General features: G+C 38.0%; 4 protein-coding genes across 7 annotated transcripts; 2 read left to right on the top strand and 2 right to left on the bottom strand.

The window, feature by feature from the left end:
* Nucleotides 1-813: 813 nt before the first annotated feature.
* On the bottom strand, nt 814-7,455 carry LOC111018492 (splicing factor Prp18 family protein). Of its 3 annotated transcripts, none has more exons than XM_022294601.2 (3): nt 6,506-7,455; nt 1,299-1,722; nt 814-1,151 (listed from the first exon to the last, which is right to left on the bottom strand). In XM_022294601.2, exons 1-2 carry the CDS (start codon nt 7,349-7,351, stop codon nt 1,306-1,308), a joined length of 1,263 nt encoding a protein of 420 aa, XP_022150293.1. In that variant the 5' UTR covers nt 7,352-7,455; the 3' UTR covers nt 814-1,151; nt 1,299-1,305. The 3 variants fall into 3 exon arrangements, with proteins under 3 accessions (XP_022150293.1, XP_022150292.1, XP_087974056.1); XM_022294600.2 differs by having other exon boundaries at nt 814-1,127; nt 6,506-7,454; XM_088117930.1 differs by having other exon boundaries at nt 814-1,722.
* Nucleotides 7,456-8,136: 681 nt separating this feature from the next.
* LOC111018408 (Acyl-CoA N-acyltransferases (NAT) superfamily protein) lies at nt 8,137-12,115 on the top strand. The gene is made up of 6 exons (XM_088128384.1): nt 8,137-8,310; nt 8,446-8,536; nt 9,184-9,316; nt 9,530-9,599; nt 11,571-11,631; nt 11,719-12,115. The coding sequence occupies exons 1-6, from the start codon at nt 8,233-8,235 to the stop codon at nt 11,808-11,810; spliced, it is 525 nt and encodes a 174-aa protein (XP_087984510.1). The 5' UTR covers nt 8,137-8,232; the 3' UTR covers nt 11,811-12,115.
* Nucleotides 12,116-13,459: 1,344 nt separating this feature from the next.
* Nucleotides 13,460-16,316, top strand: FAP1 (Chalcone-flavanone isomerase family protein). Its single transcript, XM_022294450.2, has 4 exons — nt 13,460-13,906; nt 15,371-15,617; nt 15,732-15,823; nt 16,017-16,316. Exons 1-4 carry the CDS (start codon nt 13,531-13,533, stop codon nt 16,154-16,156), a joined length of 855 nt encoding a protein of 284 aa, XP_022150142.2. The 5' UTR covers nt 13,460-13,530; the 3' UTR covers nt 16,157-16,316.
* A 1,217-nt stretch (nt 16,317-17,533) lies between these two features.
* Nucleotides 17,534-23,233, bottom strand: LOC111018485 (protein TIME FOR COFFEE). Of its 2 annotated transcripts, none has more exons than XM_022294590.2 (12): nt 22,947-23,233; nt 22,482-22,847; nt 22,205-22,332; nt 21,785-22,091; nt 21,353-21,662; nt 21,219-21,270; nt 21,050-21,130; nt 20,730-20,952; nt 20,555-20,624; nt 20,363-20,429; nt 19,908-20,273; nt 17,534-19,763 (listed from the first exon to the last, which is right to left on the bottom strand). In XM_022294590.2, the coding sequence occupies exons 1-12, from the start codon at nt 23,050-23,052 to the stop codon at nt 18,048-18,050; spliced, it is 3,792 nt and encodes a 1,263-aa protein (XP_022150282.1). In that variant the 5' UTR covers nt 23,053-23,233; the 3' UTR covers nt 17,534-18,047. The 2 variants fall into 2 exon arrangements, with proteins under 2 accessions (XP_022150282.1, XP_022150281.1); XM_022294589.2 differs by having other exon boundaries at nt 22,205-22,368; nt 22,947-23,232.
* Between the last annotated feature and the right edge of the window lie 306 nt (nt 23,234-23,539).

Here is a 23,539-nt window from a genome sequence, read left to right as displayed (position 1 = left end):
AGTTTTTATTTATTTATTAAATAATATGTTTAATAAATGTTTCTGGAATGGACTATAATGAAAACAGTTAAAATTGAAGAAAAATGAAAGGCTGCGATATACCAACATGAACTTAACTATAATCGACACCTGTCTCTTACTAAGAGATTATGAGTACGAATTCCCCACCCAACTTGTTCTACTAAAAAGAATAAAAGGTTGAAACACTGTGGTCCCTATATTTTAAGATTCTTCCAGCATTCTCTAGCTTAACTAGATCAAGAAAATCACCTTTATAAGCTTTATTTGAAGATTTTGGTTCTTGAAATTTTTGCAAGCTTCCAACCAAAAGCTTGAAAAATGCAGGCCGAACGATGCCATGGTGGAGCTGTTATGGCATTACCGGATAATATTTTAATTTGTCCACATAGATCATAGCTAGCATCCACGGTAGATTTCTATTAAATCTTAATACAATCTTTATGGATAGGACACAATCACTGTTTCTTGAAGTATAGAGACTACATCGTACTTTTTGAAAGTTCAAAGACTAAATCGTTCATTTTTAGTTCTTTATACGATTTAATACAAGTAAAGAGAATAAAATTACTTCCACTCAAACCCATCCTAATTACAACTTGGTCTCCACAGTTTCAAGTCATTAATCTTTTGTTTCAATGTTTTAATGTAAATCTTAAAAAATGAAACTAACACCTTTCAAATAGGAACCCTATTCTATGACATTGGCTGTAAATTATTCCCATTGCACATGTCATCCTAATGTATAAGCTTGACATTGGAATCAATTACCTACCTTAGCAAAGTACCAAAATATTAGGTTCTGAAGCACTGTTTTATATTCTAAAGAGTTAATACAGACTTCAATCTCAATCAGTACTCAGACATTGACTTAGTGACTACCAAACTATGCTGATGAAAGCTTTAGAGTACACATCATAAAGACATAAAGCATGGTGGCCAGGAGAGGTTCTTACCAGGTATCTACCTTTGGGGCGGGTGCAATTTGAAGCCTTTCATCGGAACACCCTGCTCGCCCCCTCTGGAAACTCTCTTCTGCTAGCAGGGACTTCAGGTCGTTACTGTTCAACTAGTTCAATTACTGCCTTCAATGGCATCGATGGATATCGCTGTTGACAAAACATCACCAACCTCTTTACGAGCGTCAAATATTTAATACAGATTTCAATCTCAAACAGTACTCAGAAATTGACCAATTGAGTACCAAACTATGCTTATGAAGCTTTACATTACATATCAAAACGATGTAAAGAATAGTGGCCAGGAGAGGATATTCTTACTAGTTAGCTAGCTATCTTCTGGGGCAGCCATGATTCTTAGCCTTTCTTCGGAAGCCTGCTTGCCTCCTCCAGAAACTCTTTCTTCTGCTAGCAGGGACTGCAGGTCACTACCGTTGGCCAAGCTGTTAAATTCGACTGCCTTGGACGGCATTGTTGGATAGCGTCGTTGACAAAACGTCATCAATCTCTTAATTGATTGCAAGTATTTTCTTGTTGTCTCGTCGTTCATGATATGGGCCACACTGTTGGTGTAAATCTTCTCACGAGCTGAACGTTCATGAATACCAACCATAGTGACACCAATAGGCCAGGGGGCATTTCCAATAGCCATCTTAATGTATTGATCCATTGCCGCTAGATAGTCTCGCTTCATGCAGCACTCGACAACCACCACCAGTGCTTGTCGAATATCATCAGGAAGAACCTGAAAGAAACTTTTAAAAATACATCAGCGAAAATTATTTTCTGAAAAGGGAACCTAATATAATTGTATGTTATGATGCAGTGGTTACACTATCTCTTCAACATCCTAAACTAAATGTCAGTGGTTCAAGCTTGGGCATGGTATTCCAATTTTCTGAAAAAGAAAAGGAAAACATGGTACTCTGTAGATTTCAGCAAACCCATAACCACAATTTTCTATAAATTTAATCTAAGAGCGTAATTGCCATGCAAGCCACAAGGAGTACTAGCCTCAGATAAATAATTAAAAATAAAAAATTGCTCTTTGAAGTATATGTATGTCACAAAATATAACATTTGTAAACTGATGTAAGAGTGTGTACTCTATGAATACAAAGTAAAAAGTAAATAAACAAAAAAACAAAAGAGTGAAAAAGGTAATGTAGATCTAAAAAGGAAAGTTAGGGAATGACAATTAAATGTCATAAGATGAAAAAGGTACTTTGATGGAATTAATTAGATGAAAACAAAATTATAATGCACACTCCTGAGCCATCCTTAGAGGTACCAGCTAAGCTAGCCATGTGGCGTGATTGATATTAACAATGTCAGCCTGCTAACTCTAAATGCTTAGCATTCTCCAGTGGTTTTATAGTTCCAATGTATGACTAATCTGCTGACAATTAGGCGGGGGCAGTCACCTTCAGACAGGTGGTTAAAGGCTACGGGCCTAGCTGAAAAGGCCATTAGGTCAAAAGTTAACAATTCTGACCTGCTAACACCCAATGCTTAGCGTTCTCCAGTGGGGTTATAGTTCCAAAGTATGACTCATCGGCTGGTGATTAGGTGGGGGCAATTACCTTCACTTTTTTTAGATAAAGAGGGCAGTTACCTTCACACAGGTGGTTAAAGGCTAAGGGCCTAACTGAAAAGGCCATTAGGCCAAAAGTTAACTCTTCGGCCTTGCTAATAACAAAAGTAGCTAAAAGGAAAGGCAAAAGTTGACTTTTTTGTTACAAGTTTTTGGGTACTCTGGTTGTTAGCCTCAGTGCATTGATGATTGGTTGGATGAAGCTCTTCAAGGTTGACACCTAAGTGGAAAGGCAAAAATCCTTTGGAACGGTGTGGCTAGAGCTCTCCTTTGCAATATTTGGTTGGAGAGAAACTATAGAATTTTTTAAGACAAGCCTTCCTCTTTTGATCTTTTTTGTAATACTGTTCAGCTACACACTTATTTGTGGTGCCATAGGCATAGAAAATTATTTTCTAATTACAGTCTGAGCCTCTCAATAATTATGCAAGATTGGAGAGCTATTCTTTAGTAGTTTCTTGGGAGGGGGTTATTTCTTTCCCGGCTGTTCTTGTTCTTACAAAAGGTTTCTTATCCAAAAAATAATAATAATAAAAACAAAAATAGCCATCAGCCAACTATCTAACCAGCTAAAAGTAGTACTACAGTGCAATTGTTAACAAGCTGACAGAGAAATGAAGTAACGAGAGGTAAGTGACCAAAATATATTGAATAGCTCTACAGCAGGTCCCAGCAAAATAAAAAACAGCAATAAATCCTTCTTTCTATAACACGATCAAAGAATTCTTTGGGATGGAGCTAAAAACAAAGTTAAACTTCCCCTCTTTGGGAACTTGGTATCTGTTGTATATAGCTAAAGTTTACTAAGGGATTCCATAACTAAAAAAAGGTTTGATGAAGGAAAGTAACAGTGGCTAAATTTGATACCATCAATCATGGTTTTTAACTCCTCCTCTACACACTTCTAAAGACTGTTGGTGATTTATTTCTAATTAAAAAACTTAATCTCCAATAGGATCAAAGTCAAAATTGGAATGGCATATCCACAAGCTTTTGGAATGATTTTTGGATGGGTAATGGTCCCCTTTCAATCACTTCCCCAAGATATCCTCTCTCTCCAATTGGAAAACCGCTTTTTCGCGAGTATCCAGTATCCTTCTCCAATTGGATAACCGCTTCTACCAAAGACATTTGGAACCCCTCTACTCAAAATTGGGACCCCGGTTTTAGAATAAGTTTTTGGATGATGAAATCAAACAATTTTTTGTTTATAATAAACAAAGATTCATTCCAAAAGAAAAGGAGTCCAAAAAAGAGGCATACAACCTAGGGACGAAGGGTCGAGAAGACCCTCCCCCAATAAACTAAGATACTATACAATCAAGGAATTCCAACTCTGAAGAGTCAAAAGAAAACCATAGTTACAAAAAGCCTTCTTGTGGATTGAAGCCGACCAAGAAGCCGTATGCCTAATATTCACACAAAATTCTTCAATAGAGCTCTGTTTCTCTGGAAAAATTCTGTTGTTCCGTTCCTTCCAAATCAGCCAAAGAAGAGCTCTCGCGCCACAATTCCACAAGATGAAAGATTTTCCTTTTAACAAGGATCCTCCAAGGCCTTCTTCTATAAAATCATCTATTTTCCTTGGTAAGCAGAGGGCCAAGTCTAGATAAGATGTCAGGTAGTTCCATGCTTTTGCTGCAAAGGGACAATGTAAAAAGAGGTGATCCACCGTTTCTGTGTTCTTGAGACACATCCCGCACACAGAGGAAGAGAGGGTCCACTGAGGTAGTTTCCTTTGAACTTTTTCAGCAGTGTTTGTGCCCCTATAGAAGAGAGTCCAGAGGAAAACTTTAACTTTCTTTGGAACCCTAAAATTCCAGATTAGAGAAGCAGTGGCTGCATTTAACTTAGGAGAGGAGGAGGTGAGAGCCATTAAGGCCGATTTCACTGTAAAAACTCCTTTATTATCAGCAGTCCAGCACAAGGAATCATTCTCAAATCCTAAGACCAGCCCTTCAATTTTCCCGATGAACATTGCCCATCTATCAATTTCTCTGTCAAATAGGTTCCTCCTTAAACCAAGGTCCCATGTCAAGACCTCTGTGTTCCAACAATTTGCTATAGAAAAATTCTTCTTAGTTGAGATAGCATAGAATTCTGGGAAAGTAACCGAAAGAGGGAGAGAGTCTGTCCAATTATCTTCCCAAAATCTAACAGAAATCCCCGAAGAAACTTTGTACATAATAAATCTGCTGAAATTTGGAGTTGTTCTTTGAACATCAATCCAAGGTCTGCCTATTGAAGAATTTTTTGAGGGCTTGGACCACCATCCAAAAGGCTCTTCATCATAAATGGCAGCAATGACCTTCCTCCAAAGATTGTTCTTTTCATTCGCAAAGCGCCACACCCATTTCATCAAGAGGGCAGTGTTTTTGTGTGCTAGCGACCCAACTCCCATTCCTCCCTGTTGATAAGGCAGCGCAGTCCAAGACCATTTAACTAGATTCCCAATCGGCCTATGTTTCCCTCCGTTCCAAATAAAATCCCTCGTAAGCTTTTCCATTGCATCTATCACAGTCTTTGGAGCTCTAAGGATGGAGAAGAAATAATTTGGAATACTATTCAAAACCGCCTGCGTCAAAGTAAGCCGAACTTGCTCTCCAACTTCTCCTTATTGTTCTTCCAGTAAATGAATTCTGCTGTCTGAAAATACAGGGGGTGTCTTTTCTTGCAACTCCTTAGTCAAGGGTATTGTGAACAAAGGATTCTTAAATAACTAACTCTTTCCAAGGTAATAAGACAGTTCAAATATCCATAGAAAGTTAAACTTTCCTTCTGGGAGCTCTCTCATGAGCCATGAGAATGTCAAAACCCATGAAATTAAAAAAAAAAAAGGCTCCAAATTGGTCCCCCTTCCAAAGTTGGTACTATGTGGAAGGAAGGTGTAGAATCCCAAAACCATCTCTTCCTCGAGTTCAATTTGCTGAGAAACTATGGAATTACATGCACATGAACTTCAAGCGGCAGGTAGTTCTCCCCCTTAACGTTAACAACCTACTCTCTTTGGTGCTTGATAGTCATCGTTTCAAACAATAGAGAAAGATCTTCAGAAGCAGTTTAAAATAGCTTTCTTTCATTATCATGGCTTTAGATAATAATTCTTCAGAAACAAAAAAAAAGTCTTCAACAAAACTAGAGTAGTTATCTCTCTAGTTTGTGAATACTCTGTCTTGAGTAACAACAACAACAAAAATCTTCAGCAATATTTTGGGTACTCTTATTTTTATTTGCCGTAAGGTCTGGGCTACTTTTAACTCTTCCATTTAAGTACTCTTGGTGGCACTTGGAAGAGCTATTTGTAATCTTCTTCGACTCGGGCCTAACTTACCTCCCCTATTAAGTCATTTCATTGTTTTTAATTAATTTTTTTTCTAACCCAGATACAAAAGAACAGAATTGAAGAATTTAGTAAGAATAAAAAGGATGGGAAAACATGCCTGGAAACTTAAGGTGAATATCATAAAGGAAATTACACCACGTTGCATAAGAAAAGCCTGACTGTATAAAACTCTAGCAAGAAAAATATAATTTTTGTTTCAGAAGTTGCCAACCCACCTGTTATTCTTAACTATTGCCTATCCATTAAGAAAACATGAGAATGATTGAATTACGAAGAGCCTGAAATGCAAACTCGGTCAATGAATTTAAGATGAATCATGGACATGCTTATCTTATGTAGCTATCATTAACAAAACACAAAATTTTCATCCCCACAGTCTGATTAAGCCATAAACGTCACTTTATAAATCTACATGTTCGCAGGGGAACCTTTTCAGTAGTGCACTCGCAAAGCAAACGAGATAAGAAAGACAGAGAAGCTCTGATTCTTCTCAAATCCATCATGAAGTCTAAAGATAACATAATGCAGAATCACCAGGAAAAATGGAACATTCAAAAACTCCAATATGTAACTATAAGGGCAGAATCGTACCTTCTTCCTACAAAACTTGAACAGAGGATGCAAATAACGAGCACACTGCTTGAATGTTGCTACCATAGACTTCCCTTTAGCCGTCCGCTTCTCTGCTTCAGGCATTTCATTCAACTCCTGGTTCCACTCATTCAACAACCTCTTGAAAAACACCAATATCTTATCTTCCTCACATAAGTCATCGAAATTCGCCTTCATTCTCTTCAAATCCTTGTCAGCGTCGACCCCACTCGACCCTCCATCGGCACTTTCTTCGTCAGCCCCACCCCCTTCTCCCTCTTCCACCGCACCATCCTCCTTCTTCTGCCTCTTCCTGTCGCTCAAAATCCCCGTCTTCTGGCGCTTCCTCAACTCCGCAATATCCCGAAGAAAGTCGTTAGTCTGCCCCTCTGTCAAATCACTATCCACCTCGAAAAGCCCCGCTTTCAGCACATACTTCAAGCGATCAAGGCGGGCGTCGTCGTCTTCTCCGAAAAGGGTGATGGGCTGCTTCAGAAAGCGGAGTCGCCGGATCACTTCCTGTCTGGGAAGGACGAGGTTGTCGATGTTCTGCTCGTCCGTCAGGGATTTCGAAGTGGTGGCGGTGGAGTTGACGGCGGCGGAGGAGGAAGTGGTGGAAGCGGAGGCTGATGGGTTGGATTTGGAAGATGTGGAGGTGGGCTCGGCGGCGGCGGCGTAGGCGGTGGATTGGCGGAGAGATTTGGCTTCCAATTGGCGCTTCTCTTGCTCGCGTAGCTTCTGGATTTGCTTCTGCTCGATCTCGGATCGCTTGAAGACGCGCTTGCCGCCGGTTTCGCTGGCTAGGGCTTGACGTTTCTTCAGAAGTTCTTGCTTCAGAAGATCCATTGTTCTGCTCCCGCTGCTTCTCTCTCGCCGGAATCCTCTTAGGGCTTACTTCCGACCTCGTATTATCGGATTGAATTTAAATTTCATTTTAGGCCTCAATTTTCTTTTTTTTTTTCGGTCCCTTACCTGCTCAACAATGTTAAAATAGTTAACAAATTAGTCATTAAATTTTAACATATAACCATTTAGTCATTCATTTAAAGTTTATAATGATTAGTATCGTAAATAAATTTTAATTAAATTTCTTATGTATATAGATTGATAAATCAATTGACTAAATTATTACAATTTTATAAACTACATGAATTAAATCGTTAAAAATCCAATAACTAAATCATTACTTTAGTGAAAGTAAAATAACTAGGTGTTTTTTAAATTTTTTTATAGTGTTTTTTAACTTAAAGTTTGTTATGATTTGGTTAAAATAGTCTTTACATTTTTAATTTTAGTTTATTTTTATTACGTTGTTTTGAACCTTATTTCATTTTTGTCTCTATATTTTTAAATTATTCATTTTAGTTTTTATATTTTTAAAAGACGACTATTTTAATATTTATTTTTAAAATTTTTCACAGATAAATTTTTAGTATAAATTCATTGTTACATTTGAAAAAATAGATTAAATATAGTATTGTATTGAAAATAAGATTAAAAATAAAATTAAATACAAAAATAGTCACTTTCTTTTAGTTGAACGGAACTTTTGAAAATAGAGGGTCCTATTTTGGGATGTGAAGTAGAAGCAGAGGGAACAAAATAGGAGGATGAGAAGGTAATTTCAGCTCCTATTCTGGGCTTTTGGCCCATTTCAACAATTGAGTGCAGAAGCGAGAAGAAGAAAGGCAAGAACCGAAGACAGAAACCGAGAGCGAGAGAAAACGATGACGACGTTGCGAAGATTTTGCTGCAATGATCTTCTTCGTTTCACTTCCGTCAATCTCGATCACCTCACTGAAACTGTAAGCGCCTCCATTTCTGTTCCAATTCTTCTGATTTCAGATTCATGTTTCGGTTCTCTGTATCTCACGCTGATTCGGTTCTGATTCAATATTCTTCGGTTTTTTTTTTTTTTTTTTTTTTTTTTTTTTTTGCAGTTCAATATGTCATTCTACATGACCTACTTGGCAAGATGGCCCGATTACTTCCATGTCGCGGAGGCCCCTGGGAGCCGCATAATGGGTTACAGTGAGTCACTGCGTCTCGCCATTAGTTTGTTTTTACCGTTGTTGGGCAGAATGTTATGTGTTCTCTTTCTTCTTGCTTGGATTATTAGTTCCATTGTTAGTTATTTTACTCTAGGCCGAAGAATTGAACAAACTGAAGCACCCATTGCCTCAAATTTTATTTGGTGGCTTCTTAAATCTTTTCATTTCTTATAATATGCATTAATGGTTAGAACAGTAGAATTAAGTGTTTGGAGCTCTATTTTTGGGTTGGAACGTGGGTGTGGAGTTAGTTGATTAGATGGTATAAAGCACGCACACATGACGCATAAAGAATAAATTATAATTTGAATGGAATCATCAATTCTGTTGAGTTTGAGAGCCAAAAAATTATGAAATTATCCGAAGTTTAAGGAGCCAATTAATTGTAGTTGTTGACTTCTCATGTTCATTATTATCACTGAACTGTCAATGCACCCTCTGAATACAGAACATCTATTTTATTTTCCTTGACACTAAATTAAGTAAGAACAACGTTCTGGGTCTTTCGTAGTAGGAACCACATTATAAGAGAACACAATTGAGTTTATTCAAAAGCTTGCGGTAATATTTTGACCTTTATTTCACGCTGTTTATAATTAGTTGGTTTTTTATGATTTGCCATTGCAGTCATGGGAAAAGTCGAGGGGCAAGGCGAGTCATGGCATGGTCATGTAACTGCCGTAACTGTTGCTCCGGAATATCGCAGACAACAATTAGCTAAAAAGCTTATGAATCTGCTTGAGGATATTAGTGACAAGATGTAAGATGGACTTTAATATAATTATATATCTGAGAAAAAAAAATTTATGCAAAACAAGGTGTAAGATGTAAGATGGTAGTATAATGAAACCTTGATAAGGGATAGTTTTGGTATGAAAATAATGTTTAAATTGGTTTTTCTTTTTGTTTGAGCTCTATATTAATGAGGAGCCTCTCTCTTTTCTTTTTTTTTATTTTTTTATTTTTTTTGCAGCGATAAAGCTTATTTTGTTGATCTTTTTGTGAGGGCATCGAACACCCCTGCAATCAAGATGTATGAAAAGGTAGAATCTCTCTTCTATGGAGTTCAAAATTTTAACTGCTCAGATCAATTTTGATGCTGTTTTAGAAATTTGACGTAGTTCAATCTTTGACATGGTTCAATCCATGTTGGTCTCTTGTATTATTTCCTCTGTTCTTTTCATCAAAAGAAACTAGGCTAATGGAATTGCCAAATGCTGATACTGTGATACTTTAGAGCTCTCTTATGATCATTTTTCTGAAGCTATAGTTTCTTTGGTCATCTCTTAGTGTAAATTGTCTCCCATGTTTCATTTCTATAGCTTAAACACTCCAATTGGAGAAAGTTTTTTTGTAACTCCTTAGACTGGGTACACGTTTTCCCTTTTCAAATTTTATACATCAATGAAATTATTTCTTATGATACTTTAGTGCTAAAAACCTTTTTTTAATACTTCAGTTTTGTTGAAGCTGTACCTGTTGAAGTAATGAAATGTTCAGGGATACAAAACGTTTCCTCCTGATGACTTGAGTCAAAGAAAGATTATATTTACAAAACATACCATTCATAAGAAAGATTATATTTACAAAACATACTATTCATACTACTTTAAGTAGAGGTTACAGAAACAGTAAGGTCAGGTCCCAAACATAATTTGTCTCTTTCCTCCCCGTGGAACCAAAAGTTATGTACAATGAACCCAGTAGTGTTCACCCAAACGGTTTTAGCCTTTGATCTATGGAGACAAGTAGTTATCGTCAGTAAAGGTAAGTGATATGGAAGCCTATCCCTCTTTGAGATCTAATACCATTGTACTTTTTATATCTTCTAGTTCACATTCATTTAAGGTTAAACTGCTATTCCATTTCAACTTCTGCTAGTGATATCAGGTTTATTCCACCTATTAAATGACCTCCTTGTGGAGTCCTTCCAAATGTTATGTAGTTTCTATTTCTAAGATCCCATTTCTAATAATATAATAAGATTTGAAGAAAGAAAGTTTTTTCCTGTTCATTTTAGGACTTTGATAATCCCTTCTGGAATTAAGCATACATTCCTGTGCCCTTCTTATGATCTTGCTCCCCGTCCTTTAGTTTTTGGCATTTCTGCAAATGGATTACTTGATCGTGCTTTAGTAGCTTCTCTACATTGAAGTTCATTATTATCTCGCTAGTTGTTCATTATTGATCATTCTAAGAGTTGCCTAATAACTTTTATACCTGTCTGAAGATGTCAGTCAAAAGTCAATATTGAACATCACTGGAAATTCCTCATTTCAAGGGCTTACTTGGTATGAGAAAATGAGACACGTGTTATTTTTTCACTCCAGATAGTTGATAATGGAAAGATATTGAAAATTGAAATAACAGTTCATGGATCAGATGGTGATAAATGACGTGTCTGCCAGGCATTTATGTTGCAGTATTATGGTCCCTTTTTCAAAAAAATAAAAAAAAAAGAACAGTAATAAAAAACCAAGGAGCAATCTCATTATCAAAAGAGGAATGTAAAAGAGGGGAGATGAGCTATCCCCACCTAGTACTAATCATCATACCCTTGTACCTGTGGATCTTCATAGGGTTTGTAGTTCTGAATCTTCTGATGGTTCTCCATTTAATTATTGGAACATAACCCAAGGATTGTTCATTAGGTTCAATATATTTGTTATGAAACATATATCTTATTATATGCAGAATTTAAAGTTACCATCTAGAATTTTATTCTGTGAATGCTGGTTTGAAGACAACTATTCAGTAGAAAAGTAGAGAAAGATGTGAGGAATGTCCCTGAGTGGTTTAGTGTTATCTATGGCACCGAGATTCCAGTTAGGTTTCTGGTCGTCTTTCTTCTCATCAAACCCATACTGCTTATGCAAACCTTTTATTTTGAATTTTTGATGTTCAGTTGTGTTTTAGTTCCCCTGTTGAAATCACTTTTCTATCTTCATTTGGAGCAAAGTAATATACTTATCTTGGACTTTTTTGTCTTTTTTTTGCTCCCTTCCCTCGACCAGCTTGACTATGTTATCTATCGGCGCGTTCTACGTTATTATTCAGGGGAAGAAGATGGATTAGGTGAGTCTACCTTACCCAAGAGGGTGATGTCTTCTTTACACGCTCTTTGCTCTGCTCTTAATTAACTTTATTCTGGTTTGTACTCAGATATGAGGAAAGCATTATCCCGGGACGTTGAGAAGAAGTCGATCATCCCGCTTAAAAGGCCAGTGACTCCAGACGAACTAGAGTATGATTAGCTCAAGAGAAATGGAGGTTGATGAAGAGGAATTATCAAGTGCTAAAACTTGGGGATAGAGAGGTTATCGTCATCTGATTCTCAACTTATATATATCTGATAAAATGAATCTTTGTCACCTATTGTAATGTAAAAACTAGAAAATGTTGTTGGAAACACCTTTTTTTTTATCCTTCTCTGGACATTTGTTTTTACGGTGTAGAATTCTTCACAAGACACAAGAATTTCAGCATCCCCACAATTTACAGCTCTTGTTATGTACATAACGGAATTGTAGTAAACGTTGAAAGTTGATTTGACTGTCAACATTTATAACTTACATTGCCCTGACCCAAGGTTTGAAGGGCACGATGGGATGGAAACGGTAAGCCACATGTTCATTGTGGATTGAGAATCAAAGCTTTAAGTTGGAGTTTGGAAGAACTTTCTTAAATGCATCACCAATTACTACATTAGCAATGGTATTACAAAAACTTAAATATAGTCCTTTTAAGCCCCTCAATTTTAGGTTTTCTTTCAATTCTAAATCAAAATCAATTCAACTATGGTTTCTTTTTAAATAAAATAAGATTCGTGCCAAACTATGGTTGACATCTATTCATTCTCTCGATGATAGAGGTTCAAAACTCTTATACCTCTAATTTTTTGTAAATAAAAAATTCCATATCATGTCATTATTGATAAAAAAATGAAAAAAAGAGAGTAAAAAAAAGAGAGTGAAGATAAGAATGTGAGACGTTAGAATTTAGATTTGTTGTGTATGTATTTTGTGTTTTTTTTTTTTTTTTTTTGTAAATATTTTTAGACACTAGGTTAGTTATGCTTAAATCCCAAAAATTTAGCTTTATGTGTTACTTATTTTTCATCGAAAGCTCCTTCATGGCAATTTTTCTTTTAAATGGGCCAGTCCTGTTGACTTTGGTCCTGGGCTATTAGACTTTGGGCCTATGGTAAGCCCATTTTTCTCAACTCAACGCACGTGCATACCACGTAGACACCATTCTGGTTTCTTCTACCATTAATTAATTTGTTCTTTTTTTTGTGTGAATATTACAAGGAAAAATGATCCGACGGTTGATAAAAAAGCAGAAAGACGCCACTATGTAACCAAAGCAGACAAACAACGTAAACATGACATATAGCATAATAGAGAAAAAAAATCAACCTAATTATAAAAATAAATTTCAAGTCCATCGTATTAATAATTGGGATATAATGAACGCTATCTAGCCAAGTGGTAGAACGAGTATAAATATTCATTTGAACAAGATATAAAATAATTAGACTTGAATGAGAGACACTTCTATGAATTTTGGAATTACGTTCTCTCTAAAAACAAGATATAGAGGCGGCCTAAACAATTCTTCCTACTCCAAGTCTAGGTCAACGACTTTTTCTAATATACCATAACCACACTAGCTTTGTATCTTATAGGAGAATACAATGCGAGGAACTTGCCAATGCATTCATTTCATACCATCATAGACAAATTTGATAAACATACATTCAAAGAAAAGATGATCCCGAGCCTCAATTCTATCGGAACGTAGAACGCAGCCATCTGGAATAATCACCCAATTCAACATATATATATATATATATATATATATATATATATATATATATATATAACTTTTATAATTTGTTTGGTTTCTTTCTTCGCCAAAAAAGACACCATTTAGTATTACGTGTCAAACCGCCAAAAATAAATAGAAGAAAAAATGGTCTCTCTCCGCTTCCCATTCTCGTTTCCTCAGCCACCGAAGCCTCCCCGTCATAGCTTCCGCCGCTCCTCCTACGCCGCCGCCGCCGCCGCCGGAGCTGCGGCGGTAGCCGGATTCGCTGCTGCTACTAGAAACTCGACGAGTCCACAACCTCCGCTTCTCGAAACCGCATTGAATCTGCTGTTCCCAAACCATTCGTCGCCGCCGTGGGCTTCTCTCTCTGTGGCGGATAATTCGGCCGCCTCTTCCGTCGTCGACTCGAAGACCGGATTGTCATTTCCGTCTGTCATCGGCGATTCCCAGCAGCTTCTCGGAATTGGGTTGCGGAGAAAGGCCATTTTGGGACTCAAGAACATCAATGTCTATGCATTTGGTATCGTATCCACAATCAAACTTTCAGGGGACCTTTCTACTTCCAATTTCGCTCTGTTATTTTTTCTCTCTGATTGAATGTTGAATTTGTGCATTCGATAATTCGTTGTTTGGATTTTCAGATTAGGAAGATTCTCACTACTGTTGAAAATAGTAACAATCAGTAATCTAATCGTTCTAGGGCTTTCGGACAATGTTTCTAGAAAGTTTCTTTTCCCCTCCCAAATACAAATAGCAATCAGTAAAGTTTTGTGTCATTTTCCACTTGAAAGTATGATTTGAGTTTGAAAGGTGTGTAACATCTTCAATTCTCAAGAACAGATCAAACAAACTGAAGAAAACCAAAGAAAATAACTTCTACAGAACAAGTATTCAAATATGCTTTCACTGAGTTTTTGTTTTCAAAAAACAGAAGATTGTTTTGAAAACAATCTATATAATATGAACCGCGATAGGACTTCAAATCATATATAGTTCTGATGAAATTTTATTGCTTCCTAATTTTTTGTCCTTTTAGAGCATTTTGAGTAGGGGTATCTCAGGCATTTAGAGTTTAGTTGCAAAGCTATCTAAAGCTTTGCCATCAAGTTGTTTTGGACACATCAATCTCGATGAGTTAATTTTAGCCTTGAGCTTCTTCTTGAACCTTTGTAATTCCACGTTTCTTTGAGTTGCGTGCAAGAACATTCAAGTACCAATGATCCTCCTATCTTGTGGAGTGTTCAACTTTGGGTAAGGAACATGTTCTTGTGTCAAGAGTTTTGCATGTCTAACCTAGACGTTAGAGTTGAAATCAAATCTATTTGAGAGTTTAAGTATTTGTGAATTAGGGGTTCATATATTCAAAGAGTTCTTGATTCCAATTCACTCGGTATTCACGGCCATCTCGAAGACAAACTAATTCTACTGTAGTATTTTATCGGATAACATTTCTTTACAAAAGTGAGAGTACTTTGATACACTTCAGCTGAAGTTCATGGCTAATGGGGAAAATTCTAGTTTGTCAATCAGAACATCTTCTTGATGACTAAGATAATAAGCTGTAGCTTGACTATCTCTCTAACTCTATAGGAAGTCATTTGGGCTTCAATATAAGCCAGAAATGAACTGAGCATAGAATTCAAATTTGTGAAAACTTCACTTTTAATGAATGATACCATTCTCAACATCTAATAGTTCTAGCTCTGTATGAACAACTATCAAGTTTCTTTAGTGAATTGTCATCTACTAAAGTGTCTATAGGAATTCGAACGTTTTATGACATCTGGAACAACAATGGAACGAACTTAAATTGAGTAGAAGATGAAGGAAGTAGGGGGTGGTCGAGATTTGCCGTGATTCACGAGTTACAATCTTTGTTATTTTGAAATCCATTATGGAATGGTCAATATGATTTTCTGTTTTTGAGATGTTGAAATATTTTCCAAGTTAAGTTATTCAAATGAATGTCTGTCTATTCCTGTAGGTGTCTACGCCGACAATGACGACGTAAACGAATCACTGGGTGAGAAGTATGGAAATCTCCCTGCATCTGAACTTCAAGAAAAGGACTTTGACAAAGATGTCATGGAAGGCGATATCTGCATGACTGTTAGACTTCAGATAGTCTACGGCAAGCTGAGCATCCGATCTGTTCGTAGCGCTTTCGAAGAGTCGGTAGGAAACCGACTCCAAAAGTTCGGGGGTCCAGACAACAAAGAATTGCTACACAAGTGAGTCATTTCATGACTTAAAGAAGTTATTATTTGCCTCGTCTCCATGTCATGGAAAAGTCACACACTCTATACCCTACTCCTCTTGAATCCTTATAGCTTGTTTCTTTGCAGATTCACTTCCCAATTCAAAGATGAGTATAAAATACCTCGAGGATCCGTGATCGATCTCTCAAAAGAACGAGGCCACGTCCTCCGCACAATCAGTGAGATCCCGATTCCTTTTTAGTCCAATGAATGATCCTATACATTATTTCTGGAGAAAGAAAAGGCAGTAGAGAAGATGAGAGAGAGGATTCACTCATCAGCTCCATGCATTGGCCAACCAACCATCTTAATATGGAATGAAATTTGGTTTGTTTTGACTTTAATACTAATTTTTTTTTTTTTTTTTTGCAGTTGACGGGAAGGAAGTGGGAAGCATCCAAAGCCAACTACTGTGTAGAGCCATTCTAGATCTCTATATTGGTGAAGATCCATTTGATAGACAAGCCAAAGAAGACATTAGACAAGCTTTAACTTCCATTCTTCACAAGTAGAAAATAGCCAAAGGGAGAGAAGAAGGAGATTGGTTTTTCCTTTTTGTTTTGAAATTAATGATGTTTAAACTGGAATACAATTTTATCCTTTTTATTGTTGAATATTCTTCTTTTTGGTTAATTTTACATTTTGGTCCAAAATACTCCGAACCATTTTCAATTTAGTCCAATGCCAAGGTCACTTCATGGGTAAATAGTCAATCTCAAATTTGACCTTATTAGGAGTGAAAAAAATTCGATGACATGAAAAAAATCGATTGACCCAAAGTTGAGTTCAATAAATGAAAATTCTTAATTAGTTCGGTTCAACCTTCTTAGTTGGGTTGGTTCAAGAGTTTACCTAGCATATGTTTGGGTTGAACCGAACTAACTCGAACTTATTATTAATATTAAAATTATTTCTTTCATTCACTAGAAAAATTATATATAGTTAAATTTACCTTAATTTTATTTGATTCAATCATTCTTTATGGATTATTATAATTATTTATTCAACCACGACTTTTAAAAACAATTTTTTTTTAAGTTTTTGGGGTGTTTTTTTTTTTGGCCAAGGTAAGAGTATTATTTTTTCACCATATAAATAAACACCAACAAATCTTGATTCAATATTAGACAATATATGTTTTAGAGTACATGGTTAGATTACGTTGAGTTTATTATTTAACAAAAGCTATTTTGGTTGAATAAATTTACAATCCGAACAATTAAATTGAGTCTAAAGAGTAGTTGAAGTTCAACGCGAGACTTGGTGGAAATTGAGTCTAAAGAGTAGTTGAAGTTCAACGCGAGACTTGGTGGTTAGCAAGTTATTCACGACTTACAAGCATGAATATGCCCAAAAAGTCTGAATGGACACTATTTATTGCACTTTAAAATAACATTATGGTTTTTAGAAAAGATTAAAAGTAGCATTAATTCTAGTTAAGGACTAGGAGCCTAAAATTGATAGTTTCAATTTCAAATCTGAAAGCTATTGGAGTGAGAACTCAAATCTAAAATAGATACCTTTTTTCAATCAACTTGAATTGATATTTAAGAGTTGAGCTATTAATTCTGGCATCAAATTATTAGATCACCCATCTGATTACCAAATAAAAGTAGACAGAAAGTTGTAACCTTTCCTACAGGAAATGAAATTTTGAAACTCTGCAATCTCCTTTCTTCCATGTGCTTTGTCTAATAATTTTCCTCCTTTTCTTAGTGCATCAAACTGTATTATTTTCACAACTGAAACTGACACCAAAAAAAAAAAAAAATAGCATCAAGTTCAAAAGTTTGCTCACCACGATTCTTCTTCGTCTTTGTTTTTTCTTCTCTCCCTTCAGATATCTATCTTCTCTTCCCTGTTGCGTACAAGAACTTAGAATGGAGAAATAAAAAGAATGAATACAGTGTTTTTTCCAAGTATAATATCATCATATTCACAAGTCTGTCTAGCACTAAATATATAAACCAAAAAATTGGCCCTACTAATATGCAATGACTTACAATATACATAACCTACCAACCAAATTATAGTCACTAAAGTTAAAGCTTGAAATTTTATGACTGATCAACAAAAATCCATGCCCATTTGTCATTATGATCCTCGACATGGTTTTGGCGAATTCAAGCCTTCGATTCCCGGGATGAAGGACTCCGATGATTCTTTGTTGTCTTTTGGCAAGTCAAAAGACGAAAGCATTGTGGTTTGAGCTCCTTGGAAATCCATAAGTTTGCTTCCCGTATCTGATTCATCTTCTTCCATTAGTGTATCAGATAGTGGTATTGAGAAGGCCACTTATAGAGTTGGGAATTGGGATCATCCATCAAAACATCTAAATGGGGAGGAGCTGGAATTAATTGAACTTCATGTTAGTCTTTCTAAGCTGCTGGAACAAAAACGGGTCTAGTATTTTAGTTCTGAGAGATGACTAGGGCATGTGTTCAAGATTGAAGGCACATTTCGACCACAGACGGGAGATGACTTCTGGCCACCTCCAGTCGATGAGCTTTCATCCTGCTTTGGTTGCGGGGGAGCAACCGATGAACTGGTTTTACTGCCTGTGTTTCTTAATTTTCCACTGCTGGATGGAGAGTGACTGCTAGTTGGAATGTGTTGCATCTGTGTAAAAGCTGGCTTGAAATCTCCCCCAAACGATATCTGGGTCTGGCCTTGAGGAGTGCTTCCTTTTTGCTGGGGAGAGTTCTTAGAGACGGCAGGGGAGGAAGCAAGATGGAGAGACGTCATAGGGACGACGGAAGCCACCATTCTTCCCGAGTTCTTCTGCGCAGAATCATCGCAATGCATCAATGGTTGCGAGAAGCCAGGAGGGGCATTATAAGGAAACTTGGGCCCGACCGATGAGGGCAAGCTATTATTAGCTGGTACTTTAGTTCGAGACATCATGGTTGCCTGTTGCTGTTGCAATATGTGCTGCTGTGGAAGCTGGAGCAGTGGTTGCTGTTGTTGGTTACCCGACGAACTAGCAGCAGATCGGTTTGTTGTTAAGGCAGCAGATTTGGTGGAGGGGGAAGGCCAGTTTACAGGGGCAGAAGATGTCATGAAGTTGAGAGTCCTTCCAGAATTACTGAAAACTAGGGTCTGCCCTGAAGTTGAAGAAGGCTTTGCAGAATTTCCATTGTTCCTATCGTTGGAACCGGACAGAACAACTCCATTCCGTCCTTCTGAACTCTGGTGACTCTTCTGTTTTGTAGCTTGGGGTGCAGGTGCTACCTGAAATCCTGCCCTCTGCATATCAGGAAGATTCTGATAGACCGTCGCATTTTGTGCGATTGGCGTGAAGTTCAGGTTCGATGGGGTACCGTTTCCATTATATGAAGCAAAGGACATTGTGAGTCCCTGAGAAGGAACTAGGGCAACTGTGTTCTTCAAATTCTGTGGATGAGACTGTTTCTTCTCACCGTTATTTCCACCATTGGCATTGTTCATTGTTGCAGATGGCATCAAGGTGAAACCCAGTGCCTGAACAGGTAAAATGAAGTTTTGACCATAAGTATTTTTCTGAACTGGAGCTACCCGTTTGTCGGAAAGGGCAGCAGTGTCTTCTCCACCAGTCTCACCATCATGCTTCCGGGATTGATTAGACAGTGGCAAATGCTGTTCGGTCGACTGTTTTACTTGCATAGCATTTGATGGCACTAGATTGTTCCCAGGCACATGCACACTCCATTGCTGCTGCTGGGCTTGTGGTTGTTTATGGGAGCTACTTGATTGGTGATGCGATTGAGTTTGTGCTGGCTGAATCTGGGATGGATGGAACAGCTGAGATGGATAGAAGGATCCATTGAAAAGAGGCAAGGGTTGTGCACTGTTTGCTCTATATGTTGTGCTTGTTCCAGCAGGAGTAGAGAAGGTGAATGGATAGCCGTTGTTCTGAAGTTTTGCCAAATATGGAGCTTCAATCGAAACCATATTCGGATGACTGTAGCTCATGTTACTAGATACTGCAGGTAATGCTGGAAAGCTCACAAGTGTTCCAGCTTCTGGATTACTGAACAGTGATGTTGATTGATTAGAAGATTTGGTGGTCCCAGATTGATTTGCTGTGGCTGCTATCGATGCTTGATGCTGACTGATAGGGAATATGAATCCAGAACCAGGCTGCAGTGGAAAGGAAAGAGAGAGAGAATAAATTTTTTGCTGTTATCAACTGATTCGGCAGTTTGAGAACAATATTATCCGATCAACCGGAAGATATACAAAATACAGAAATTCTATGCAGAAAAGTAGTCAAGAAAATCATACCATTGAGTTGCCAAAAGATGGTCCGGGCCTCTGCTGAAATACAAGCTGCTTACTTTTAGCCATATCGGCAAAATTCGCAGCCTCGGGGCTTTTATCATTTACCACATTGCCCGGAAAGTCGCCTTCAGCTTGCGCAGTATTTAGGTTCATATCCAAAAGATGTCTGTGCAATGGATTACCCAAACTTATGCCTTCTTTTGAGGACAAGTTTTTAAGCTTAGCCTCTGCAAGAGATGTAGAAGCATCAGCTGCTGGGTGGAAATAGTTCGTCTTTGTGAATTGCTGGTGTAAGTAAATGTTTCGAGCAATGTCGTAATGGGTCAAGCATCTCTTTGACCGAGGGTGCGAGAGAATGAAATTCGGATGCTGCAAGATTTTTGAACACACAACAGCAAATTCAGTTGTTGATTAAATCCACAGGTGGAATTCAGAGTTAGAAAACCCAGAAAAAGTACCTGTAGTTTGCTGGATGATTTGTCACCGCTGTCCACGGATAGCATTGTCCGAAAGGGTGGCATGTACCTGTATTGCAAGGAGGAAAAAGGAACACGTCAAACTTTAGTGTGAACAGGAAAATTTCTTTCAACAAAATACACATAACCAAGTAATTTGCTCAAGCATATAGTTCTAAAGAAATGGTTTCTTACCCGACAGGAGGAATTTCAGCAGTTGGCCAGCCACCCAAAGTAATGGGCAAGCGCACTGAAGTGGATGGTTCTGGGGGAAAAAACAATTATCATGACAGTTGAGATGACAGTTCGGCATAGAATTGTATTTTAATCAACAAATTTGAACACAGTTTCAAAATGAAATGATGAATACCATTTTTTTCAACTGTGCCGGCGGCTCCTTTATGCTGCTGCTTTTGACTCTGTTCTTGCATTGTGAGGCTATTGCTGTCTAATTGTGGTCTCTCCAAATCTAGCTTGAAGAAATCAAATTTTTTCCCACTTGACACCACCTTATCTCTAACTTCATCGATCACTTTTTCTTTTTCCTTAAATCCTTCTACTTCATTTTCAACCTTATGTGAAGTCCCTTTCCCCTGCACCAGATTTCCAAAAGAAAGGCAAGAAAAAGAAACCCATTAATCAAAACTTCTAAAAGAATAAAACCAAGCATGCAGCAAAAATCTTACGAACCATTTCTAGTCCCAGACTCAAAGGTTTAATATCCAATACCATGTCTGTCAAACCATCCCTTTCTGGAGATGTCGGAGGAGCCTGTTCAACAAATGCACTTTTTAGAAACTTCATACTAAAAAATCAGGTGAATTCAAAATTGAAATTAAAAAAATTTGCAAACCCTGACCATCAAATCAAATTTGAATTTCTCTTCTTTCTGGGTCTCAGCCTCTGGAATCCTGCGAACGCACACAAAATTATATTGACATTAGTTATTTCAGGAACGATGGATGAAAATGAAAATCTTATATCGTTGCTTACGATTTAGATGGTGGTGAATCTTCAGGGCCAACATCCCCTTTAATGCATGAAGGTAAATCGTCTTGTGTCGACACAGTTTTCTTGCTCCCCGGATTTTCATCTCCACCAGTGAAAAATTCCTTTGTAAGTTTACTTTCCTCCGGCTTAGTTACCACAGTTTGACATCCATGGGAACCTAGATTCATACCAAAATCAGATGCTCCTTCAATCCCTGCATGTTGCTCGGATTCGCCTTTAGCCGCACCAGCCATCGAATCGCTCCGTGCCAGAGGAGACGAACTATCATGCTCCGATTTATTCTTCTCCACAGCTGGAAATGGCAAATAGAACGAAAAATGGACATTATCAGTAAGGGATAACCGGAGAAGAGAAGGCTATAAAAGTTCTATTCGGAAATATTTGCTTTAGCTCATGTATTTTTAAAATACCCACCAACATTAAGTAACAAATCAGAGATAGCACCATTCTTCTGAAGTGAAACAGATTTTTGGAAGGAAGTTTGGGCAGAGTTTGCCGTTGTAGATGTAACTGGAGATTTGGTACCCTCACGAAGAGCACTGGAGTTCTCTGTTTCTTGGTTCGATGATGGCTTCGCAGTAATTTCTTGTTTTCTGGAGCACTGGGGTTGTTTCTTTAGCCCGAACAGAACCTCAGCGATCTCAATCTCAATATCCCCCTCGGTAGATGGAGAAGAATCTTTAGACGCTTTCATTGTTCGAGTCTTTGGTCCAGTTGGTTTCTGAAAATTCAAAAGAGAGGAAGAAATCACACCGATGTTAAAAAAAATATAGATGTATTGAACAATGATTACATGCGAGAATATCAAGATAAAAATAAAAGTGAGGAGCTAACCATCTTCTTCTTAGCAAAAATTGAAGGCGAAACAACCTCAGCAGATGACCTCGCCGGAGAATCGGACGGGTTCCGATGGCTCGGGTCGTCTGCAATGTCTTCGCCTGCTCCACCAACACCACTATTTCCTGAAACCGTGCAATCATGTGATCTTTTGACAGAAGCTGTAGAGAGAAATTAAGAACAACTTCACCATCACTCGTGAAACAGAGCATGATTCCATAAACAACATATAAGAAACCAATCGTTTTATTCTTTTACTTTCCTCGCTTTATACCTGTGCGAGCCTTTCTCGGAACTGGAACACCAATCATCGCGTCGTCAACAACCTTCCATTGTTGCTTCGCAACTCTTGGCGGAAGAGAGTTCATCCTCAGGTTCTGATTCGAAGCTGAAGAAGCGGTAGCAGAAGAAAGAATCCTCGAAACACCGCCACCGTCTTCAACCTCATCACTATCTCCTCCATCAACAACCACATCTTCAGCACTCGTATCGCCACCTTCATCTTCCTCCACTTCTTCTTCTCTATTAGCCCCTCCCCTCCTCCGCTTGCTCCGACTCGCAAACTCTCGATCCCGATCCCTCTTCCCTGCACCTTTATCCCTTAACCGCACCGTCTCCTGCAACTCCACCTGACCTTCCTCTGCAACAAGTTAAACAAGCATCCGCATGAACCTAAACCGAAAAGAATCATCAAGAATCACACAACAAAACACAAATAAACGAAAATCGAAGTTCATACCAGGTAAATCTCGAAAGACCGTAGCTCTACTACGTCGCCGTGAGGATCCATTTGCGGCGACTGTACTCGACGAACTCCTCGCTTCTCTGGTTTTCTCCATGATCATGCGTCTCAATCATGAAATCAAACTCTCTCTCTCTCGAACTTACCGGAACAAATCGTGATTCCTCACCACCTCCTCAGTCGAATCCACCCTCCGCCGGAAACCGACCTAAACGCCGGCGAACTTCCGATGAAACTCCACAGCAAAGTCCTCTCTCTCTTTTCTTGGTGTCTATTTTGTGTGCTTTTATGTGCTTTTAATCTAATCTCTTTCTTTTACTTTTTTTTTCTTTTTAATTTTAAAAAAGAAAAAAATGAGAGAGATAAAAAAAAAAAAAGAAAAATGGGGGAATTTGACACTTTCACGCAAAACCTGCTTGGGAGGGGAAATGGACGGCTGAGATTGCAGGGGGCCGCTGCCTAACTCCGTTAAATAATTGGAATGGGAAGCGAATCGGACGGCTGTGATTGGTCGACGCCAGCAAGGCAAAGGGCAGCAGGGTCGTTTTTCGATGGAATATTGCCACTTCGCACACATAAGCCACGTGTAA

Source organism: Momordica charantia, assembly GCF_013281855.1.
Source record: "Momordica charantia cultivar OHB3-1 chromosome 9 unlocalized genomic scaffold, Mcharantia_2.0 BLBB01000009.1, whole genome shotgun sequence".
NCBI lineage: Eukaryota > Viridiplantae > Streptophyta > Magnoliopsida > Cucurbitales > Cucurbitaceae > Momordica > Momordica charantia.
The sequence above is the reverse complement of the archived record's forward strand: the minus strand, read 5'-3'. Positions and strand labels throughout refer to the sequence as shown.